The sequence below is a fragment of the Salvelinus fontinalis genome, chromosome 4 (assembly GCF_029448725.1).
Source record: "Salvelinus fontinalis isolate EN_2023a chromosome 4, ASM2944872v1, whole genome shotgun sequence".
Classification (NCBI taxonomy): Eukaryota; Metazoa; Chordata; class Actinopteri; order Salmoniformes; family Salmonidae; genus Salvelinus; species Salvelinus fontinalis.
The window spans coordinates 28,029,498-28,054,291 of NC_074668.1; the positions used below are offsets into that span (position 1 = coordinate 28,029,498).

Sequence of the window (24,794 nt, forward strand, 5' to 3'; positions counted from 1 at the left end):
GTGTACTGAGGAACACAAAACATTTACATTACCATGTCTCCTTTATTGCATGTTTCTACTTAATACAACAACAATCTAAACCTCAGAGGAAGCCTTGATCCAAATACAAAAGGGCTGAGCATGATAAGCATTTACAGCATTACAGTAAATATGCCATACAAATTTAGAATGTGTTTGGTTTTAAAATCCTTCAGTCCCTCAACTCTTATACCCTTTACATTCATAATGAGTGGGCACTGGCAGTCATCCCATCAGCTTTTGGAGTTCAGTGATTGGCTACAGCAACAGTTCATACTGTATACTCCCCTTTTGCACTGTAGTTGGCAAACGATGGCACAGGAGTTGATCATAAAACACCACATAAAAGTATATCATTGCATGTTGAAGCTACAAAAATAACACCAAAAGTAACTTTCAAGACACTTAAAGAGAAATCAAGAGCCATTCAGTTCACCCTGTGACCGAGATCTAAAGCTCTCCGGGAGAGAACGAGTGAATACTGTAGGTGGAACATTTCTCAGGTCCGTGTGAGTTTGTCTGGGGGCATGAACCCTGAGTCTCCCAGTGTCCTCAGTGCCACTCTGCCGCTGGGGCGCACAGTGAGCCAGGTGATGCTGCCATTGTTCAGGCCCATCCTCAGCCAGCCCTCTGGGGGAAACTGCAGAGCCCTGAGACACAGAGGGAGGGATAGAGCCTGTAAGATCCACCAAACCACCCAAATGAGAGCTGGTCTATTTTTCTAAACAAATATTCACATATATCATGTGATGTTGAAAAGCACATCATTATAGTCATGAAATGCAAAAGACATCCATCAGCAAGACAATGAAATTGCTAGACAAAGTAATGTAGATTGGCATCATCTTGTTGAATGAGGCTTTAATCCAGCTTGCCTGGGGAGACCAACACACCTGCACACGAAATAGCGGATGACATTGGCATGACAGACGATGATCTCGTAGCTGTCCTCCTTCTGCTTGGGGTCAGCGCGGTGGATGTAGCGACGGAAGGCAGCCTCGATCCGGGCCCCGTCCTCGTGGTACTGCTGTAGAGCGGTAGAGGTCCACAGTGGTGGTGTCAGACGAGGGTTTGAGATGACCTCTGACCTCTCATTGGAATACATTGCATTGAATTATGTATTGAATGATGCAGACAGCAGTAACTAATAAGTGAAACTAAACAGGAAGTAATATGACAGAGGAATGGGCGTCTCACCACAGCGTCAGGCTTCCAGTGGTTAACAGGAGGCACAGGTTCGATAGGTGCTCCTTCTCTCAGCAAATCACAGCTCACCAGCTCTACCCCTAAATCAAAAACAGATCAGAAGAGGAGTTAGTTAGTGGTGAGTAGTGAAATGCTTATCTATGATGCTTAATTACAATTTTTACATCTGAAAATCTGAGATCAAAGCTTTTGAAGCTGTTATCCGAGGTAGAACCTTGGTATCAGGTGACGTACAGTGCCTTCAGGAAGTGTTCACACACCTTGACTTTTTCCACATTTTGTTGTGTTACAAAGTGGGATTAAAATGGTTTTAATAGTCATTTTTGTCAACGATCTACACAAAATACTCTAAATGTCAGTGGTAGAAAAATAATAACATTTGCGGGGGAAATTTAAAAAAATAAAACACTAATATACAGTATCCTGATTAGATAAATATTCAACCCTGAGTCAATACACGTAAGAATCACCTTTGGAAGCGATTACAACTGTGAGTCTTTCTGGGTAAGTCTCTAAGAGCTTTCCACACTTGGATTGTGCAATATTTGCCCATTATTCTTTTCAAAATTATTCAAGCTCTGTCAGATTGGTTGTGGATCATTGCTAGACAACCATTTTCAGGTCTTGCCATATATTTTCAAGCAGATTTAAGTCAAAAATGTAACTCAGCCTTATTCACTGTCTTCTTGGTAAGCAACTTCAATGTAGATTTGGCCTTGGGTTTTAGGTTATTGTCCTGCTGAAAGGTTAATTAATCTCCCAGTGTCTGCTGGGAAGCAGACTGAGCCAAGTTTCCCTTTAGGATTTTGCCTGTGTTTAACTCCATTCCGCTTCTTTTTCATCCTGAAAAACTCCCCAGTCCTTAACGATTACAATCATAACATGATGCCGCCACCACTATGCTTGAAAATATGGAGTGGTACTCTGTAATATGTTGTATTGGATGTGCCCCAAACATAACACGAAGTTAATTGCGTTGCCACATTTTTTTTGCACTATTACTTTAGTGCCTTGTTGCAAACAGGATGCATGTTTTGGAATAGTTTTATTCTGCACAGGGTTCCTTCTTTTTACTCTGTCAATTAGGTTAGTATACAATGTCATCCTCAGTTTTCTCCTATCACAGCCATTAAACTCTAACTGTCTTAGTCACCATTGGGATCATGGTGAAATCCCTGAGCGGTTTCCTTCCTGTCAGGCAACAGTGAAGAAGGATGCCTGTATCTTTCTTGTGACTGGGTGTATTGATACACCATCCAAAGTATAATGAAATACCTTCACCATGTTCAAATGGATATTCAATGTCTGCCAGGTGCCCTTCTTTGCGAGGCATTGGAATCCTCCCTGGTTTTTGTGGTTGAATCTGTGTTTGAAATTCACTGCTTTGGTATTTTATTAGGATCCCCATTAGCTGTTGTGAAAGCCAGAGATACTCTTCCTGGGGTCCACACCAAACACGAAACAATTCAGAACATTAATAGACAAAAACAGCTCAAGGACAGAACTACATACATTTAAAAGCTTGACTGAGGGACCTTACAGATAACTGTATATGTGGGGTACAGAGATGAGATAGTCATCCAAAAATAATGTTAAACACTATTATTGCACAGAGTCCATGCAATTTAGTATGTGACTTGTTAAGCACATTTTTACTCGTAAACGTATTCAGCCTTGCCAAAACAAAGGGGTTGAATACTTACTGACTCAAGGCATTTCAGCTCTTTATTAATTTGTAAAAATGTCAAAACACATAATTACACTTTGGCATTATGGGGTACTGTGTGTAGGCCAGTGACACAAAATCTCAATTGAATCCATTTTAATTTCAGCCTGTAAGAACAAATGTGGAAAAAGTCAAGGTCACTGTAAATATCTGCACCATGAATAGCAGGAGAGTGCACGCTTTTTCTCCAGCTCTACACAAACACACCTGATTTAACCACATGGTCTACCGATACAACCAATCCATGTTCTGAAGTCAAAACGTGATTCTAAAGTTGAATCAGGAGAGTTAGATTGAGGCTGTACAGCACTGGTTAGTCTTGTGGAACCAGACAAGCATGTCTCTGAATATTGTATAGACTCTGGCATATGGCTCAGCTGTAAAGTCTGCCTGTCTAGGGGTCTGACCTGGGAGGTACTTGCTGATGATGTTGGCCGTCTCGGTGGCCCTGGCCATAGTGGAGTAGACCATGATGTCATACTTCAGCCCCAGGGCAGCCAACCGCTGGCCAGTAAACTCAGCCTGCTCCCGACCTGCAGAACACCAACACATAGTCCCATAAATGAGCAGATTGTACTTGCGTACCACTTTCACCACCTCTAACGAGTGCTGCTGAATATGCTCTTCTTATCCACTAAAACGCAACTGTTGAGCTGGAGAGTGGAGAACTAGGTCTATGTGTCATGCTTTAAGCAACATGAATACACAGCAGGACAGGGTACAGAACCTAAAGGGGTGAGGATTCTCTCATGGTCTCCACTCCCACTCAGGTTGTACTGGGAGTGCCTGATGAAAAGGATGTTGCGTGTGGCTTTGGGTTTGCCATTCTCCTGCTCTGAGCTTGGGTCTTCACTGGTGTTCTCCTTCTTCTTCCCATTTGTAAACAGTGGGGACGGGTCCCGCCTAGTACAGTACAGAGGGAACAAATCTGTTGTGTGTGTTGTGCCCAGAGAAGTCATCTGTCAGTCTGTCAACATGTTGCTGGCTGCAAATATGAATCAATCACACTCAGCGTAGACTAAACTACTTGACCCACATCCCATCAGACCACTCTTATGTCTTACAGTAGTCTGCATCAGATTTAGCTAATAAAGCAGGCATACTTATCCCAGTTGAAGTCCCAGGCATGTCCAGTAGATGCAACCGTGTGGTTCCCCGTTGACCATGTCGCTGGCTGTGCAGCTTGGAGAATATTGAACCGACTCCACTGACCTGATCGCTCTCCTTGCGTATCACCGAAATAGCCACGGGATTCAGCTGCGGCAGCCGCCACAACCAGCACCGCTGATCCGCCAGCGAATCCACACACGAGTTTGATTGTCCTCCGATATGACATGATGTAAAAACCTAGCGATTATGTGCAATTTGTGTTCGCTAGGTAGCGGGCTAAATTGCTAATGACGCCCAATGTGTAGAGAGATATTTAGGAAATTTAGCATCCAGCGGTCTCGAAGAGCGGCTAATCCAGACCTAGCTAGGTCCCGCCTCTGGTCAGTGGATTTACACACTTTCTAGGTACAGGGACACAGCGAATACCCTCCAACGACACTTTAATCGCCAGCTAAAAATAACTCCAGTCAAGATTATGAAGCTATTTGGAATCACTTAGTTAGCAAGCTTGAAGATAAACCAAAAGGAAAACACACAGGGCTTGGGCCTACGGTGTCTCGCTGGAGCCAAAAAAAAACAGCTAGCGAAGATATTACGATACGCGAATGTCGCGGGACAAAACGAACAAATAATGCATCACTAGAGGGAGCTCACAGTTTTAAAAAAGGATGAAAACTTCAGAAGACGGGAAATCGGACAGAGATGGTGGAGATTATTATTGTCATGTAATGAATATTTTTTTTGGGGGGGCAGAGGCTGCCTTTACACAGGCAGCCCAATTCTGATCTTTTTTTCACTGACTGATATTTTGACCAATCAGATCAGGTCTGAAACAGTAAAGACCAATTAGAGGGGAAAAAAAATAAAGGCAGCCTCTGTAGCCTACTTTCACAGTAGGGCCCAAGTAAAACTGACTATGATATTTGTAACAAAAAAATGCATTCAAGTTTCAAGATTAAATGTCACATGCACAAGTACAGTGAAAGGCCTTTCTTACAAACTCATAGACCAACAATGCAATAATTAATAACAATGTATTACTAGAAAAAAACATGAGAAATAAGAATAAGAAATATGAAATACACAATAAGTAAGCATACTATATACAGCAAATATTTTAAAAGTCAGTTCTAATACCGTATTTACATGTGCAGGGATACTGGAGTGATGGAGGTAGATTAAGATATGTAAGGTGACTAGGCAACAGGATATAAGATAAGCAGAGTAGTAGCAGCTTGCATGTGAGTGGGTGTGCGGGTGTGTAGTCAGTATAAATGTATGTGCATATTATGTGTGAGTGAGAAAATGATGGACAAATGATGAGTGACTCAAAACAAATGAGTGACTTTTTTTCAATGTGCAAACAAAATAAAATGTAGGCTATAAATCCATTTATTCAAGCATTTTTTAATTCAATGTAAATAATGCCTAAAAATATAGTTTGAGATAAACGTGTGGTCCCTGGCTGTAACCTTAGCACCACACGTCTTTGTTTATGGCGGCGTTTACACAGGCAGCCCAATTCTGATCTCTTTTTTCACTAATTCAGGGGTCTTCAACGTTTTCTTGCCAAGCGACCCCCTCAGGGAACCACTCTCAGGCAAAATGGAAGCCCCCGGGACCGCAATCATACGTTAGCTAAAATACTTTTTTCACGTCTTGTCTTATCATTAGGTCACTGATAATGGAAAGGATAAGTAATCAACATTTTAAAATGAATAGATTTGGGAGATAGTTTTTCATTATTTTGACCTCCCCACATTATAATTGGAAGAGGAAGTGTAAACTATAACATAGCCTATTAGCTAGAAAGGTAACTCTAAACACGTTTTCGCTAAGAGCAGCTGGTTAGCCATGTGTTGTCAAAAAATAATGTCCCGGTTAAGAAAGCTTACTACTTGCCACACTGGTAGCCTATTCACTGGTGCTTGTTCAAAGCCTATGTCAGACACTCCAGTGAGTGTAATGGGCTTCAATGAGTTTAATTAGCTTAATATGGAGTTGAGAAATGCACTTGACATCATTAGAAAGAAAATATGATCCCATTTTCTACTATAGGTATGTAATTCAAAATGTGTTTATTCTGTTGTTGCTAGCGACATGCATAATTTAAAAAAAAACATTTTGTGGACCCCCTGCATTACCTCCGTGGACCACCGGTTGAATACCCCTGCACTTTTGACCAATCACATCAGATCTCTTCACAAAATATCAGGAGAATTGGACTGCCTGTCTTAAGCAGGCTATAGGCTCCACCTTTCAAGCGGTTCTCTGTCCTCACTCGCGGGCTAGTGGGATTTCCAATTACCGTTCTCCTGGCAGCAGGATATTATGCTGACACATCACGATTCGGATTTGTTTTCTTCAAAATAAGAGTCCCCCTACAAAGACATGCTAAACTTTTGAAATATCGATTTTGTTTTTGCATATCAGTACAGTACAACTGTTTTTCACAGCATTGCAACCATCTTTTTTTAAAAATTTGATAATTTGACGTACTTTTATTTTTAATATTGTATTATTTATACCAGCATTTCTTTAGAAAGTTTACACCAATACTGTATATATTGAAAGCTATTGGGCTTGTTCAACATTGCAGCTGACATTGCAGGCAACTGCCGACTGACTGGTCTACAAATCACCTTCTATCATAAATAACGTCTCATTATTATTTGTAGATCAGTCAGTCAGTCACAATTTACCCATGATAAATTACGATTTTGATCCTCTCGAACACGGCCAATGTATAGTCTAAGGGAAAATAAATACACTTTTAATAAAATATAAGTAATTGGAATTACTCAATAGAGTCTACAAACTTAAATTGGTCTATTATGCTGGGCAACGGGTTTAATAAAGAATGCTGGTGAATCATTACTCCACCCACCCCATTCACTGCAATGCAATACACTGCATATTAATTACATATTGGCTTATAGAGAAAAAAAACGACTATGTGCCGATGTAAACGTGGATTGGGAGTACTCAGTAGGGTCTGCAGAATCTATATACACTCAGTGGCCAGTTTATTGTACAAACCCATCTAGTACCAGAACAGCCTGAATGCTTCAGGGCATGGAAACGTTGCTCAATTGGTATCAAGGGACCTAATGTGTGCCAAGAAAACATTCTCCACACCATTACACCACCAGCCTGTACCATTGACACCAGGCAGGATGGGGCCAGGGACTCATGCTGGTTACGCCAAATTCTGACTCTGCCATCGGCATGGCGCAACAGGAACCGGGATTCGTTGGACCTGGCAATGTTTTCCACTCCTCAATTGTCCAGTGTTGGTGATCGCGTGCCCATTGGAACCGCTTCGTCTTGTTTTTAGCTGATAGGAGTGGAACCCAGTGTAGTCGTCTGCTGCAATAGCCCATCCGTGACAAGGATCGATGAGTTGTGCATTCTGAGATGCCATTTTGCACACCACTCTCATCAATGAGCTGTTTTCGCCCACAGGACTGCTGCTGCCTGGATGTTTTTTGTTTGTCACACCACTGTCGGTAAACTCTAGACACTGTCGTGCGTGAAAAGCCAAGGATGCCGGCCGTTTCTAAGATACTGGAACTGGCGTGCCTCGCACCGATGATCATACCCCGCTCAAAGTTATTCGGTCACTCGTTTTTGCCCATTCTAACATTCAATCGAACAGTAACTGAATGCCTCAATGCCTGTCTGCTTGCTTTATATAGCAAGCCATGGCCAAGTGACTCACTGTCTGTAGGAGTGAACCATTTTCGTGAATGGGGGGTGTACCTAATAAACAAACTGGCCACTGAGTGTATGGTGTTATTTCTTGGCAGACTGAGGTCTACATACCCAGCAGCACGTTTTACTCCACCCATTCCAGTGGTCCCAATGCAATACACCGTAGGCCTATTAATTTACATATAGGCTTACAGAGAAATAATTACTCTGTGTTGACTTAAAAGTGGTGTTGGGAGTACTCAGTAGGGTCTGTAGAATATATATACTGTATGGTGTCATTTCATGGGGCACTGAATAATACGGAGTGTTGCTGGCCTTTTACTACACCCATTCTATTGGCCACAATGCAAATCGCTGCATATGCATTACATAGTGGCTTATAGAGAAAAACTGTTCTGTGTGCCGATGTCAAAGTGGGGTTGGGATTACTCAGGGTCTGTAGAATCTATATACAGTATGGTGTTATTTCATGGGGGACTGAGGTCTAAATACCCAACAGCACTATACATACTCGAACACATAAGGCAAACTTTTTAGTCAAAATGAAAATGTAATGCTTTCAGAACGGCAATGAAGACAATTATTTAGAAGTAATATCTAACAGGTTAGCAGTATACAGTGAATGAATTTTACATTTGAGTCATTTAGCAGATGCTCTTATCCAGAGCGACTTACAGGGGCAATCGGGGTTAAGTGCCTTGCTCAAGGGCACATTGGCAGATTTTTCACCTAGTCAGCGCAGAGATTCAAACCAGCAACCTTTCGGTTACTGCCACAATGCTCTTAACCGCTAGGCTACCTGCCGTCCAGGTACAGTAGGCATAGGCATAACTAGTTTTCAAAAAACAATAACAGAGACAAGATTATTTACAAGTTATATTGTGATGATTATCTCTCAATGTCTGCAAAGGCATTTTCTGTACAGTTTTAAATGCATTACAAGAAACACTCTGCTGTATTCTTCATCTTAAAACCTTAACATCTTTCAACTAAGTAATTTCCCCTCCAATAACTAATGTAAAACATAGTCTCGCTTGCCATCGTGGCAAAGAGTATTCACATTGCGCTCTAATAAAACTGTGTTAGAGAACAAGCACACATAAACACCACTACTATTACCGTCTGACTGTTTTCTAAAATGAGGGCACCGATAAGAAAATTCATAGTTTAGTGTCACATCCACCACAATCCCACGCATTGCCAGATACTGTAATGCCAGGTATTTTCTGAATTGGAAGTAGTGTATCCTCAAATTCTTTTTCATACTGGCTTAAGGAATCCATAATATTCAGATTTAAATTAAAGCAATTACTACTACTAACTTTATGTTGCATATCTATGCCTATAACTGTCCAATGTGACTAAATTCACAGGCACTATCACATGCTTATGCTGCATTCAAAACAACTGGGAACTTGGAACTGGGAACTTGGAAATCTCAGACTTTTGACTTCAGTGGATTCAAAACTACTGGGAACTCGGAAAAAACAAACTCCGACTGGGAAAAATCGATTTGAATGGTCATCCAAGATCACTGTCGTCATGATTTGACCTCGTATTTTTCCTAATTCCAAGTTGTTTTGAACGCGGCATTAAAACCCCACCAGTTATGGGCCGTTCTAGGCTCATTTTGCATAACCTCTTTGCTGTCACAAAACAGACTCTGTAGTCGCTGACTCTCAAAATTACGCCGGGCATATTAACACAATTTGTTGCTTCAGATGTAACTTCACCAGATCATTGTACCCGTCAATTATTCTGTCATTAAACCACTTGTTGTCACTGCTTAATATGTTATAGACTTTTGACCTCACACAAGAAACATAAAGTACAACCATATCTGGAGTGCTGTTCCAAATAGTTTTTGTACTGAGTAGGCTACTGCTGCACATGTAACTTACTTCGTGTGCTTCTCACTTCAAAATAATTTTCTTGAAAAGAATGTCAAGTGCCCCTTTTATGTCTGGAAGTGGAACGCTAAACATTGATGTGAAGTTTGGATCATTGTGGATTCTGTTGGTTTGACAAGTTTCACAGCTATCTTCGTGCATAGCATTAGCCAAAGATTTTATCGCTAGCATATCTAAGCAAGAAAGAAGTGGGTCGACAAAATCCAGTGGATCATTTTGTTTATTTGGATACAAAGACAAAAATTATGTGTGTATCTCAGCTAAAACATGATTCAACTCTTCAGGCAGGAAACTGCTCACTGGATGCTGCACTGCTGTCTGTAATGAATAGCAAAGTTATTTACTTTGCGAGTACACTTTGTGATGAGTGTGGGTCTATATTTCCAAAATATTTTTTTACAACGTGAAGATGCAGCATAGATTGTAGTGTATCAAGAATGAAAGGTTCACTGAACCCTTGTGTCACATTACCCTTCTTTATCTTATTGTTCAGAGAAAACATTTTAGAATTGATATCAGGAGGCATGTGAAAGTTTTTTTTAGAGACCCTCCTAAAACCCCACCTGTTTCGTTTTGGTTGTTGGTCAGTGATTCTGCTAGTTCCTCCTGTTTGTGTGGCATTTTTGGTTTTCTTGCTTTTCTTTTCTTTCTTACGTGACATCTACAGCACACTACTCCACAATGACAAAGGGAAAACATGTTTTTAGACATTTTTGCAAATTTATTGAAAATGAAATACAGAAATATCTCATTCACATAAGTATTCACATCCTTGAGTTAACACATGTTAGAATCACCTTTGGCAGCAATTACAGCTGTGAGTCTTTCTGGGTAAGTCTCTAGGCACTTTGCACACCTGAATTGTACAATATTTGCACATTATTCTTTTGAAAATTCTTCAAGCTCTGTCAAATTGGTTGTTGATCATTGCTAGACAGCCATTGTCAAGTCTTGCCATAGATTTTAATGCCGATTTTTTTAAGTCAAAATTATAACTAGGCCACTCAGGAACATTCAATGTTGTCTTGGCAAGCAACTCCAGGGTTTATTTTCCCTTGTGTTTTAGGTTATTGTCCTGCTGAAAGGTAAATTTGTCTCCCCATGTCTGTTAGATTGAACCTGGTTTCCTCTAGGATTTTGCCTGTGCTTAGCGCTATTCCATTTATTATTATCCCCCCAAAATTCTGTGGTCCTTTGCGATTACAAGTATACGCATAACATGATGCAGCCACCACCATTCTTAAAAATATGAAGAGTGGTACTTCGTGATGTGTTGTGTTGGATTTGCTCCAAACATAACTCTTTGTATTCAGGACATAAAGTTCATTTCTTTGCCACATTTGTTGCAGTTTTACTTTAGTGCCTTAATGCAAACAGGATGCATGTTTTGGAATATTTGTAATCTGTACAGGCTTCCTCCTTTTCACTCTGTCATTTAGGTTAGTATTGTGGAGAAAATAAAATGTTGTTGATCCATCCTCAGTTTTCTCCTATCACAGCCATTAAACTCTTTTAAAGTCACCATTGGCCTCATGGTAAAATCCATGAGCGGTTTCCTTCCTCTCGGCAACTGAGTTAGGAAGGACACCTGTATATTTGTTGTGCCTGGGTGTCTTGATACACCATCCAAAGTGTAATTAATAACTTAATCATGCTCAAAGGGATATTCAATGTTTTTGCCCATCTACCAATAGGTGCCCTTTGCTAGGCACTGGAAAACCTTGTTTTTGAGGGACGTTACAGATAATTGTATGTGTGGGGTACAGAGATGAGGTAGTCGTTCAAAATCATGTTAAACACTATTATTGCACACAGAGTGAGTCCATACAATTTATTATGTGACGTGTTAAGTACATTTTTACTATTCACTTATTTAGGCTTGCCATAACAAAGGGGCCGAATACTTATTGACTCAAGACATTTCAGCTTTTAATTTTTTATTCATTTGTAAACATTTCGAAAAAAGAAAAAAACTATTTTTTTCTTTTATTTTCTTTGCCATTATGGGGTATTGTGTGTGTAGGCCAGTGACACACAACCTCAATCTATTTTAAATTCAAGCTGTAAGACAACAAAATGTGGGGGAAAGTCAAGGGGTATGAATACTTTCTGAAGGCACTGTAAAGTGTGTCTCTTTGGTAGGCTATGTACAAAGTATGTATTTTAACTATACATCCCGTTATTTATCCCCTGAATACAAATGTTTTGTATTTTTGAAGGTTTCCTCACTGATATCTGTGTTTTTCTTGTTTAGCAGTACTTTTATATACGTTGATGAAAATCTCTTTAAATCTCGTGTGAGTAAGTCAGACCAAATAGGAATTAGACCAAAATAGACCCAATAGGAATTACCAGAAAAAAGTTTAAAAAAGGCTTGTCTAACAGTTTTTATGAACAGTACAGGTTTCTCTCAGTGCATTGTGCTCTATCAATGCGTTCAAAGGTTTGTTTCCGTATTTTGTCAAAGCATTCAAAGAAAGGAGAGTTTACTTTTTCACTATATACTGGACAGTGAACTCCAGAAGTATTGGGACAGTGACACATTTTTTGTTTTGACTTGAAATTATATGATGACTGCGGTAAAAGTGCAGACTGTCAGCTTTAATTTGAGGGTCTTTTCATCTATATCGGGTGAACCGTTGAGAAATTACAGCACTTTTTGTACATAGTCCCCCCGTTTTAGGGGACCAAACGTATTGGGACAAATTCACTTCAGTATTAAAGTAGTAACAAGTTTTGGGTCCCATATTCATAGCACGCCACGACTACAGCAAGCTTGTGACTACAAATTTGTTGAATGCATTTGCTTTGTGTTTTGGTTGTGTTTCAGATTGTTTTGTGCCCAATAAAAATGAATGGTAAATCATGTATTGTGTCATTTTGGAGTCACTTTTACTGTAAATAAGAATAGAATATGTTTCTAAACAATTCTACATGAATGTGGATGCTACTATGATTACAGATAATCCTGAATGAATCATGAATATGTGAGAAAGTTAGACACGCAAACATACCCCTCACCATTACAATAACAGGGGAGGTTAGCATTTTTTTGCTGTTGAGGAGGGTATTATATTCATTATTCACGATTAATTCAGGATTATCCATAATCATGGTAGAATCCGCATTACTGTAGAAGTGTTTAGAAACATTATAACCAAATACTTCACTTTTTACTTCAGAAATAAGTGAATTTGTCCCAATACTTTTGGTCCCCTAAAATGCGGGGACTATGTACAAGAACGGTTCACCTGATATGGATGAAAATACACTCAAAATAAGTCTGCACTTTAAATCTCTTAGTCATTGTATCACCTCAATGTGCTTGGAGTACAGAGCCAAAATAGTAACACATTTGTCACTGTCCCAATACTTTTGGCGTTCACTGTATATCACCTTCAAATTCATCAGCAAATGGTGCTCATCAATGGATATCCTGGGTCAGTTTTTAGGTCTAATGTTTGTGTTAGTTTCTTGATTTTGTTAATAGAGCTGCTTACTAATGTGGAATTATGTCTGCTACCAAGAACAATGCAAACATCAACAATGTCACAAATGTCAGCAAGATTTGTGGAATTCATGCCCATCCGGTACCTGTATTCCTTCTTACTGTACTCTTGTCTACAGAGTTGACCAGCTTGTTGCATTAAATTACTTTTACATACTGGTATGACACACTAGATGTTATGGAGTACACTAGATGTTATAGATGTTATGGAGTAGCCTCTCCTTTCACTATTTTCAAACTTTGTCTCAAATACTCGTCTACCCATTGAAGACAAGATAGAAGTGGGTCGATGAAATCCAGTGGATGATTTTGTTTATTTGCATACAGAGGTTAAAATTATTTTTGTATCTGTCAGCTAAAACACGATTCAACTCTTCAGGCAGCAAAGTGCTCCCTGGATGCAGCAATGTAGCAGTGCTATGGACCTATCACTATCATTCATTTGTACAGGTACTATGTTGCTGCCACACATATCCCTTTCTTTACTCTATACTGTATTTGGTAACTGCTCTATTGCTCTCTGGGTATGCTCCTCACTAATCATAAATGCAACTGGAACGGAAACATTGGATTATGTTACTACAATCTCATTGTATAATAGCCTTTTTTTTTTTATATATATTTTAGACTTGGGTGGCATCCAGGGGCATCCCAAGTTATCCACCTTGCAATATGTTGAAATGCGGACTTTTATTTTTGAAGGTTTCCTCATTACCATAGTAAAGTGACATCGTTAGTGCTGCTAGCAGAAAAGTAGTGGATTTCCAAGCTTTTGGAGCGCTGTATTTTCTGCCTGTCTATATTTGGATCTGTGTGCGTTTAACAGTAGTAAATACGGATTGGCTGAATCGTTCATTATAGATATTGCAGACTGGATCTTGACATATGTAACCTATCTCCAATTGGAATAAATAATTGAGGAATGTGGAAATTACAGAATGCCCAACAGCGTTGGAAAGAGATTTAAACCCACCAAATACATCCCGGTATCTACTGCTGCCACTCTTCTTGTGGGATCCACCACCTTATTCTTCGTTTTTACGTAAGTTTTAATTGTTTAGTAAGTCTTATAGGCTATCCTTCTGGTAATGCCTTACACACAATAAAGAGTTTCCTATTCGGATCAGTAGCATAGGTCCGACGATATGGTGGTAACCAATGACTATTGCTGTTAGAAGTTTTTGTTGCAGGATTTTAGACCGCTTTTCCGGGTCGGATCTTTATGCTATTATGAATGGTTTTATAAATGTGGACTGTGCACTGCATAGCCTACAGCTATTATTGATCTTCGACTCGTTTTGGTAGTCTTGTTAGGCTGGGTGTGTCGAAGCATTATGGCAGAAACTTCTATATTACATTTACTTTATATTTGTTTTCCAAATGCATTTTTTTCTAGAATAAACTTTATAGTTGGACAGCCAACTCAAGCTTGAAGTAGTCTAGGAGGTAGGCAGATAGCGGCTATAGGTTACTGTGTAGCCGTAGGCCGCCATACTTGCCAGTTAGTTGCCCCGTCTTTAGTTCTTCAGGCACAGCAAACAAGTAACACAGCGGTGAATTGTTATATCGTTGCAACTGATAGGCTACTTTGAATATGGGTGTGTCCAATATTGATTAGAAATGCTGATTCGCCCTCGGTTCCTACATCAAAGTGCTTCATGTATAACGGGCAAGTGCATATGTGCGCTCTGAAGATTTTAGTGGTTAGAGCTCTACCACTGCACCTTCATTATGGAAATGTGTGTGGTTTACAGCGAGTGATGTTTTTCTGAAGGTTATTTTTTCCACCCAGATTCGTTTTTTTTTTTTACATATGGTTATTTATTGCATTCCTGATTGACCCTGTGATCTACTTTCAAGTGCATCATTTATTGACATATAGGCAGGCAATCTGATTGTAAACTTTCAAGTACAGCCTAGGCCTGCTGTACATTTGAATCTGCACTTAAGAGTCTATTTGCTTATGGGGACTAGTGGTTTGACTGAACTGGTATGATCTCATGGTTCAGCTGTCAGAGATTTGAGCACTAAATGCATTAGGGCATTGCATGAATGGATAGGCCTATAGGCTTAGGCCACTGTATGATATTCATATTTAAACACACGTAAAGGAAGAGAGGCTATAAGCGTAGCCCCAGAGAGAGTGGGAGAGATAGAGATATGCCGGTGGCATGCTACGACACCAACATCTATTTCTTTACTCTTGTCAGATAGGCTACTGCATCTGCTATAGAGATATACAATGTAGGTGTGCAGAAGGAGGCTAATTCGTTATTTTTCGATCAGAATATTTTTGATAAAGATAAGCATTATATTGTTAGATCATAGGAGGAGCTAGGCTACCTGGGGCGGCAGGTTGGAGTGTTGGACTAGTAACCGAAAGGTTGCAAGATCGAATCCCCGAGCTGACAAGGTAAAAATCTGTCGTTCTTTCCCAGAACAAGGCAGTTACTAGGCTGTCATTGAAAATAAGAATTTGTTCTTTTTTTAAATTTAAATTTAAATTTTTAAATTTTTTAAAAATGTTTTACCCCTTTTTCTCCCCAATTTTCGTGGTATCCAATCTTGTCTCATCGCTACAACTCCCATACGGACTCGGGAGAAAGCCATGCGTCCTCCGAAACACAACCCAACCAAGCCGCACAGCGCGCCTCCAACCCGGAAGCCAGCCGCACCAATGTGTCGGAGGAAACTTGTGCATGTAATTATTAACAGACAAATCAAAAATCATCTCTCTTTAAAAAAACAACAACAGCAACCCAAACAACAGCAACACAAAGTGTAAATGTGTCACGTATACTCCCTCTCCGGCCTCTAGGTCCCCAGGCTGCTGATTATTATGCACACCTGTCACCATCGTCAAGCACACCAGCGCCTCATGACACTCACCTGGACTCCATCAACTCCTTGATTACCTTCCCTATATCTGTCACTCTCCTTGGTTCTTTCCTCCGGTGTTATTGACTCTGTTTTCATGTCAGTGTGTTCCTTGTTTTCTGTGCTGTTTATTTATTAAAAACTCACTTCCTGTACTTGCTTCCAAACTCTCAGCGCACATTGTTACAAAATGTTTGCAAACTTTGCCCAGACTGAGCTATTCAGGACAGTATAGACTAGAGGAAGTCTGAGTGTGTAGCATGGCTTTTGTACTGGGGGTTAATGGTTTCGATCAAAGGAAACATGAAGTTGGCTTTCCCTGTTGCCCAGCTATCTGGATTGTAGCGTCAACAACCACTCCAGTTCTAAATGGGTTCCTCCCTGGCTGTAAGAGGCTTTGCATAGACACATAGTAAGACAAAGTGGTAGTCTAATGGTGTAGTCCTGATGTGCTTGTGTGCTTTGGTACCACAGTAGCTGATACAGGGCAGCAGGAAGCTAGTCTCAGGTCCCTCTCCAATCTTCCAGACCTCTTGGTTTTACTGCCCAGCTTCTCTATTGCAGCAGGGGTTCCAGTCAAGCTGTGGTCAGGGCTAGATAGATGGGCCAAACATTGACCCCCAACAGATGGGTAGAGAGGGTAAGGATTAGGATTTTACCCCGTTCCTCTGCTCTTTGATTCCACATGCAGCTAAACGTCCATAGGATTGGGTTGTGTATAATGGAACCCCCTGGGGTAGAATTACTGTGCATATCCGCTCTAACATTGATGGGGGGAACATATGCTACACAATACACCACAATGCTCCTCAATACACCACAATGCTCCTCAATACACCACAATGCTCCTCAATACACCACAATGCTCCTCAATGCACCACAATGCTCCTCAATGCACCACAACATTCCACAATGCACCACAACATTCCACAATGCACCCCAACACAACAAAACACACCACAGTAGATCCAATAGATGAAGCCACACATGTGCTGTGTTTAGAGAGCTGTGAGACAGCAACCTATGTGAGTCATTGTGGACCAAGTGATTGCCAGGTCTCCACACTAATGTCATATCAGGCATGGAGGAAGAGGCACTGTGTGAATAGTATGAGTGCCAGCTCAGTGCTGGCACAGTGTTACTGTTACTGCTGTGCCTGGCGTCTCTGTCAGTGGATTTACAGTATGTCTGTCCTTCACGACCACAATATCATTCACTCATTCACGTAAGGCTCATAATGCCATGTGACCAAGGTCCCCTGATACCTCTACACAGGTCCAGCTTCTGGTGTTTCTGCAGAAACAAGAGGTGGTATAACATTGGACTGTTTGCTGATGTAAACAAACAAGCACTTTGTGAAGGCTTTCCACATGCTCTATACATTTGCTACCTGCCATTGAGAAAAATGCAGAGGCTTACTGTTATCATTTCCTGTCAATACCAATATCCCACATTTAAGAAGGGGTGAGAAGGATTTCTGGAAACTATCAATTGACTATGCGGCAGTTGTTATGGCAATAAATTACAGAAGAGGTTGCTGTTTGTGTTTAGAGCCAAACTATCTCCCAGAGATTCATGTACGCACAGCTTGGCATGGGAGCCGGAGCAAAGTGGACAGAGAGAAATCTAATCTTAAACTTCCACATCTGTTTCCTCATTTACAACATGTTCATTTAAATGAGACGCTCGGTGCAGTAGGCTTTTCCTCTTGAACCACTATTGTTCTGATGGTAGGTGCAATCAGGGGCTATGTTCGTTCCGATGTCCATACTAGCACACCACGTAGAATGCACAATTCATTGCTTCATTCTAACCAGTATGCTAGTTTGGACATTGCAGAAAAGATTGGCTAATGTCTCACAGTTCTTTTCATGTGTATAACAATGTTTTAGGATATAATAGAGTGGACGGGGGGTATCGTTAATCTCATATTTACTCACCCCAACATGATGGTGTGGTAGTGGTGAGGAATGGATTAATGCCTAGCATCCAGGGCTCGATGTGCCCTCTGGCTGTGGTGTTTTAAAACGTTGTGGTAATCTCTTCTCTACCACATTAATTGAACTTTTAGGAGAGTAATTAAATGTGCATCCCCCATTGATCTTAATCCACATCCGGACTGTGGCGACGTCCCAAATGGCCCTCTTTTTTTTTCATACATAGTGCACTACTTTCGACTAGAACCCTGTAGGCCCTGGTCAAAAGTAGTGCACTGGGGAATAGTGTGCCATTTGGGACACACATTGGGTGTGATTATGCAGCTGCTGCTGTCCTCTCTTTAGTTGGTGGTTCTGTATCACTGATGCTATCTTATTCATTGGTGCCTTTCAGTACTGTGTGTTAGATACCATGAGAGCCTAGTCACCCTCCAATCCCCACTTCCCTTTGCTAATGTGTTTGATTGTAAGGGCTCTGTGAATTTGATGTTAGTTTAATCATTTGTTAATCTACATTGATTGTTTTGATATAGGTGATATAGTATTGACATAGTGATATTTGATAATGGTGATATCAGAAGTGTTTGTTTGATATGGTGGATATAAATCTGATTAGGTTATGCCATTAAGGTTGTCTGTCTGGTTTGCTAAATCGCTATGATCATGTTGTTTGTGTCGATTCCAATGTTCGATCCTCTATATTAGGATATCAGTAGTTCAGATTCTCTCCCTCCCTCCTTCCCTCCCCTACAGCGATTCTATCCTGTCACCACCCTACTTAGTTTGTAAATGCTTCTGCCTGCATTGTGAAAAGAGGGGTATTATGGACTATTCAGAGCTCTCCTTCTTCATGCAGAGATAAAGATAATGAGATAATAGGTTTGGTATATTTCTGCCGATGACACCTGGACCCTTGTCTGATGGGTAGTACTGAGCAATTAGTACTTTTTATTTGAAAAATAATCAGTTTTCGATGTTGGTTTTGATCATTTTTGTAACATTAAATACACTATAAATTATGTGGGTTGAATGCTTGTAACACAGAATAAACAATTAATACCCATGATGGTAGTGACTGCCCATTACTGCTTATCACTTATTAAACATCATTTATTCACATTACTTTACTTTAATAACATCTTTCAGTTGTTGTGTATATTACATTAGTTTTATTTGATGACTTTATTATTTAATTCCAAGTCATCATCGCATCTCTATTGAGCTGCTGCCTATGTTGTCTGACAAAAATCACACTTTTGTAGTTCTACATCTTTAATAAGGCATACTTTTATGACTGCTGAATACCAACTATCAATCACTTAGATCATGTATTTTCAGGTAGAGATACCTAGCGACGCTCACGATTGCTCATTCTTCTCTCTTCAGTAGCAGGCATAAAAGAAACACAGACCGGATAAGTAGATGGGCAATGGATTATGGTCATTGTAGGTAATTACAATGTTTTATGCGCTAAACTATGTAGAGCATATGCCTGTTGGAAACTACAAATCCCTAATACATCGCACAATTCAGGCCGAATCTGATTTATTTCTAGAGAAACTGTGCAATGTGTGCATTGAGTTCACAGAAGAAGGAACAACGAACGAAATGAAATTCAAATAATTGAACCAACGTCAAGGATAGGATAGGGAACGCTTTAGTTTTCTGTGTCATATAGAGGATAGATGCTGATTATCTCACTGAAAACAACAAGACCAAAATAGGCATTCACAGCCTAAAGTGATTCATAAAAATCGCTGCACAACTGTCTGATCGCTGGTTTTCAGGGGGACAAATGGAGCTTTTGGTATTACTGAGGATAAGGCATTTAGCAGGACTGGGAATGCTATGTTTAAAAATAATAATAATATGAGCAGCTACTTTAGGTCAAGGAGAGATCTTGTAGATTCATTCACTTGGTTGCAGGGTTGTGCTGGTGTCACTCTCAAAGGGCTCCTTGCAGTTATGTACTGTATAACATCATGAACAAGGAAGGGATGACTACTCCCTTCCCTTTCAATAAAATGTCAAATAATTGTTTTAATTGTGTGTACTGCATTATTTATCATGAGTGTAGGCTCCCTTGTGGATCTTATGACTGCATGGTAGTTTATTTGAGACTTCAACCCCACTCTTTTGCACTACACTATTTCTTTCTATTACAGTTAAAAATGTACCAGGAACTTATAAACATGTCTGTAGGCTACAACATGTCTGTACTTTGAAAGGAAAAGTCTAGTTGCTTGATGGCTTAGGGACCAAATCTAAATCTTGAAATTGAATATTAATCATGAAACCAAACTATATAATGTTGAACATAATGTAGCCTCTTGTAAGATAGGATGAACTGTAATTCCTCATTATCAAATGTCTTGGGGCTGAATACACTCATCCCATTTGGCAGCATACACAGAAACCATAGAGTTCCATTCTAGGTAAAGGTTTACATAACCCCTGTAACACTGACCATTCCCCTCCGCAATCTATCTACTGTAGATCTGTTCTGTTTCCACTTTCCCATGTTCTATATGGTTAATGTATGGTTTAATAGTATGTATGGTTACACTGACATACACTTGCTATGTATCGTTAATATATGGTGTAATGCTATGTATGAGTAATGTATGGTTTAATGCTATGTATGAGGAATGTATGGTTTAATTCTGTGTATGAGTAATGTATGGTTTAATACTATGTATTAGTAATGTGTGGTTTAATGCTATGTATGGGTAATATATGCTTTAATGCTATGTATGGGTTACACTGACATACATTTGCTATGTATGGGTTGTGTATGGACTCCACTGACCATAATTGAGGGATTCAATTCAACACAAAAGGATGACGGTGGTATCTTGAGTCCCAGATTCAACTGCTGATATTTTCTTTTAAATCGTTTTGAACAAAGTTTCAATGAGGTAGGCCTGTAACTTAATTTAATGTACAGTGGCTTCAAAAACTATTCATACCCCTTGACACATTTTGTTGTGTTACAGCCTGCATTTAGAATTGATCCCATTTAGGTTTTTTGGTCACTGGCCAGAGAACACCCCATAATGTCAAAGTGGAATCATGTTTTTCGGAATGTTTACAAATTAATAAAAAATGAAAAATGTCTTGAGTGAATAAGCATCCAACCCCTTTGTTATGGCAAGCCTAGATAAATTCAGGAGTAAAAAATGTGCTTAACAAGTCACATAATAAGTTGCATGGACTCAATCTGCGTGCAATAATAGTGTTTTTTGAATGACTCCAGGTACCCCACACATAAAATGATCTGTAAGGTCCCTCAGTCGAGCAGTGAATTTCAAACACAGATTCAACCACAAAGACCAGGGAAGTTTTCCAATGCTTTGCAAAGAAGGGCACCTATTGGTAGAAAAACAGACATTGAATGTCTCTTTGAGCATAGTAAAGTTATTAATTACCCTTTTAAATGGTGCATCTATACACCCAGTCACTACTAAGTACAGGCGTCGTTCCTAACTCGGTTGCTGGAGTGGAAGGAAACCGCTCAGGGATTTCACCATGAGGCCAATCGTGACTTTAAAACAGTTACTGGCTGTCATAAAACAGTTTAATGGCTGTGGTAGGAGAAAACTGAGGATGGCTCAACAGCATTGTAGTTACTCCACAATACTAACCTAATTAACAGAGTGAAAAGGAAGCCTGTGCACAATCAAAAATATTCCCAATCATGCATTCTGTTTGAAACAAGGCACTAAAGTAATACTGCCAAAAAATTGTCCTGAATACAAAGTGTTATGTTTGGGGCAAATCCAATACAACACATTACTGAGTACAACTCTCTATATTTCCAAGCATAGTGGTGGCTGTATCATGTTATGAGTATGCTTGTAATTGTTGAGGACTGGGGGAGTTTTTCAGGTTCAGTCTGCTTTCCACCAGAGATGAATTCGCCTTTCAGCAGGACAGTAACCTGGCCAAATCTACACTGAAGTTGCTTACCAGGAAGATAGTGAATGTGACAAAGTTACAGTTTTGACTTAAATCTGCTTGAAAATCTATGACAAGACCTGAAAATGGTTGTCTAGCAATGATCCACAGCCAATCTGACAGAGCCTGAAGAATTGTGAAAAGAATAATCGGCAAATGTTGAACAATCTAAGTGTGGAAAGCTCTTAGAGACTTACCCAGAAAAACTCACAGCTGTACTCACTACCTAAGGTGATTCTAACATGTATTGACTCAGGGGTTGAGTACTTATCTAATCAGGATACTGTATATTAGTGTTTAATTTTTCATGATTTTCTTTACAAATGTTATAATTTTTCTTCCACTGACATTACAGATTATTGTGTGTAGATCGCTAACATAAAATTACAATTAAATACATTTTAATCCCATTTTGTAACACAACAAAATGTGAAAAAAGTCAAGGGCTGTGAATACTTTCTGAAGGCACTGTATATTTTATTTGATACCATCTAGGGTAGATTATTGTGTACTGTGTTGTTTTGTTTGGGTCTGTAGTGAAACTGACAAACACAAAGAACACTGAAAGCCTGTTGAAGGTAGAGAAATGGCACCAGTACAACAAAACGCCAAATACTTATTTCAAACAATAGACAGTGTGGTGACTAACTCTGTCTCCCCGATGGGGGTTTACACATTCACACTCCACGATGGATACGTTTAAATCTGGCTTTCATTGCTCCTATATTTTTTGCCGCAGGCTAAGTGACAGTAATGAGATCAAATGTATAATTCAGGCCCGAAGTTTTGATATAATAAAAAGGAACGCTCACCAAGGGAATCCCAAATGACACTGTTAACATTTTTATTAACCCATAATGGAGTTATCCCCCAGCCTCCCCCTGTCTTCCTGCCTCACCTTCTCTTAAGGCATCAGCATGCTTCAGTCCGGCCGGACAGATAGCCAAAGTCGGCTAGGCGAACCCAATGTGCTCGCATACGCCTTTAAAATACTTTAGCTTGAAAAATGAGAAAAAAACGGCAATAGTACTGTTTGTCCATTTAGAGATATTGATCTGAATTAATCTAAGATAACTCAAGAAACATGTTATTGATTTTGCCGTTTTTGCCGTGGAGATCTTAGTCACGCAATTTTACATCTAACTAAGATGTTTGGTGCAGTATTTCTAAATGACAAAATGTGCATGAAAACGAGTCGTCTCTCAGTGAATGACAACAAAGACTTTACTGAAGAATCCCTACTGTTGACCAATCACAGACTAAGAGGCGTAGACTTCGGCTACAGACTTCAGCTTGCCTCAAGAAAAAAGGTTGTGTGCCTGAACAACCGTAAAATAGACTTACCAAAGTCACAAACAAAAAAAACATCACAAAATGTCTTCATAATATATGCATAAACTCTTCCAAGCTGTTTCGTCTGGGCAGCATGCGGGCGCCTTTACACTCTCTTACAAGGAGGGTAATATTTCAGTCATTATCTGCCATGGCAGGGTACAGCTATAAATCAGATCCCTGTCCTCTCCTTCATAACCATGGCTTGTCCAGCTGTTGATTCCCCTCAGATAAATGTGTTGGACCAGCCACTTCTTCATACCGCATCACTGGACCCAACCGGCCACACGGACAAGCATGCCTTACGTCTTCACCCTACATTGATATTGACAAGTGAATGAGGCGGGCAAATAAAAGCCTGGGTCATCTAATCTGATTCCATCCTAGCCTTCTGTCACTCCCTCACAACTAGGTTAAGATCATGCTTCCCTGGTTTTGTCTGGCATCCTGAGTGAACAAAGCAGCCTCTTCCTGCCTGGAAAACCACAGCCTCATACCAACGCACAGCCTGCCCTCCACAACAATAACCACGGCCATGCACAGGTTGTTATTAAAATGCAATTTATGATTCATATTAGCTGTGGCAGGCAGGCCTTTGAAATGGACCGTTTATGTGGTTGGCTGTGTGTAAGGGGGTGTAATGAGGGAAAAGGTTCTGTAATCCTGTGTCTGACAAAGTGCTTTGGTTTGACAGCACTGGGATGTATAACTGTTGTTGATTGGATAGCAGCAGAGCTTTACGTGTATCATTTTAGATTTTCATTTTATCTGAATTGTTATTGTTTTGAACTGTTGAATAGGTTTTGATCTGAGCCTTATTGGACTTTGAAATGATTTGATGGCTCACTGATTTGCTTCTGTTCCATTTCTAGGGGGGTTATTTTATTTTGTCATAATCCTTTATGCGTCTCGAGTCTAGGGAGAGCGATTTTCTGCCTTCGAAGTTTGAAACTTATTCCTACCTCAGAACTTTTCTTAAATGTCTTTCAATTTGCCGTAAAACTTTTTCTGAGCTTGGCTTGCCAAAAATAAATTGTACCCTGTGATGCCATGGCTTGGCTAAATGGAACCACCTGTATGTAGTCAGAGCAGCTCAATGTAGCAATGTTTGCAGAATGGGAAGTGAGGTGCTTGGGACTGGGAGTACATGGTGTCTGCTCCCCCCCCCCCCCCTACTGCCCACCTTCCACCCCAGTGAGGGAGGCTGGTGGTGGAAACTACTCCTCCTGAGAACATGTGGGAATGATTTAGACCTTCAGCCGCTCTCTCTCCCTGGGCGTCTCCACCCTGTTCCCCCCCCTCTCTTCTCCGTTTTGGCAGGGGGGGAGGCCATCACTGACCGGGAATAAGTTGAAACAGAGCTCTGCCTCTGACACCTCGTGCTAGAGGGGCCGTTTGACAGAGACAGAAAGAAGACCTGGAGTCCAGCTGCGTCTGCCTCCGAGTTAGAAAAGGAGACGTGTGTAGTTAGAGGAGTGTAGCCTACATCTCAAGACTAC

The 24,794-nt window shown here is 40.2% G+C and overlaps 2 protein-coding genes across 4 annotated transcripts in view; one reads left to right on the forward strand and one right to left on the reverse strand.

The window, feature by feature from the left end:
• Positions 1-22: 22 nt before the first annotated feature.
• LOC129853461 (serine/threonine-protein phosphatase PGAM5, mitochondrial-like) lies at positions 23-4,772 on the reverse strand. 2 transcript variants are annotated; one of them, XM_055919527.1, is made up of 6 exons: positions 4,054-4,772; positions 3,678-3,853; positions 3,358-3,483; positions 1,216-1,304; positions 912-1,108; positions 23-668 (listed from the first exon to the last, which is right to left on the reverse strand). In XM_055919527.1, exons 1-6 carry the CDS (start codon positions 4,284-4,286, stop codon positions 518-520), a joined length of 972 nt encoding a protein of 323 aa, XP_055775502.1. In that variant the 5' UTR covers positions 4,287-4,772; the 3' UTR covers positions 23-517. The 2 variants fall into 2 exon arrangements, with proteins under 2 accessions (XP_055775502.1, XP_055775503.1); XM_055919528.1 differs by having other exon boundaries at positions 912-1,045; positions 4,054-4,768.
• Positions 4,773-13,929: 9,157 nt separating this feature from the next.
• The window catches only part of LOC129853463 (palmitoyltransferase ZDHHC8B-like), a 100,353-nt gene continuing 89,488 nt past the window's right edge, over positions 13,930-24,794 (forward strand). For both annotated transcript variants that reach the window (XM_055919529.1, XM_055919530.1), the window contains exon 1: positions 13,930-14,234. In XM_055919529.1, the coding sequence (XP_055775504.1) occupies positions 14,131-14,234 (104 nt within the window). In that variant the 5' untranslated portion in view covers positions 13,930-14,130. The remainder of the gene's footprint in view (positions 14,235-24,794) is intronic.

Bases quoted from the DNA above. Each gene is read 5' to 3' on its own strand.
- LOC129853461 (XM_055919527.1), bottom strand. From the start codon at position 4,286: ATGTCATATCGGAGGACAATCAAACTCGTGTGTGGATTCGCTGGCGGA. The intron at 3,484-3,677 runs GTTCTGTACCCT...GGTGTTCTGCAG, and splicing joins GAGAATCCTCACCCCTTTAG to GTCGGGAGCAGGCTGAGTTT. The intron at 1,305-3,357 runs GTCAGACCCCTA...TTTTTGATTTAG, and splicing joins CATCAGCAAGTACCTCCCAG to GGGTAGAGCTGGTGAGCTGT.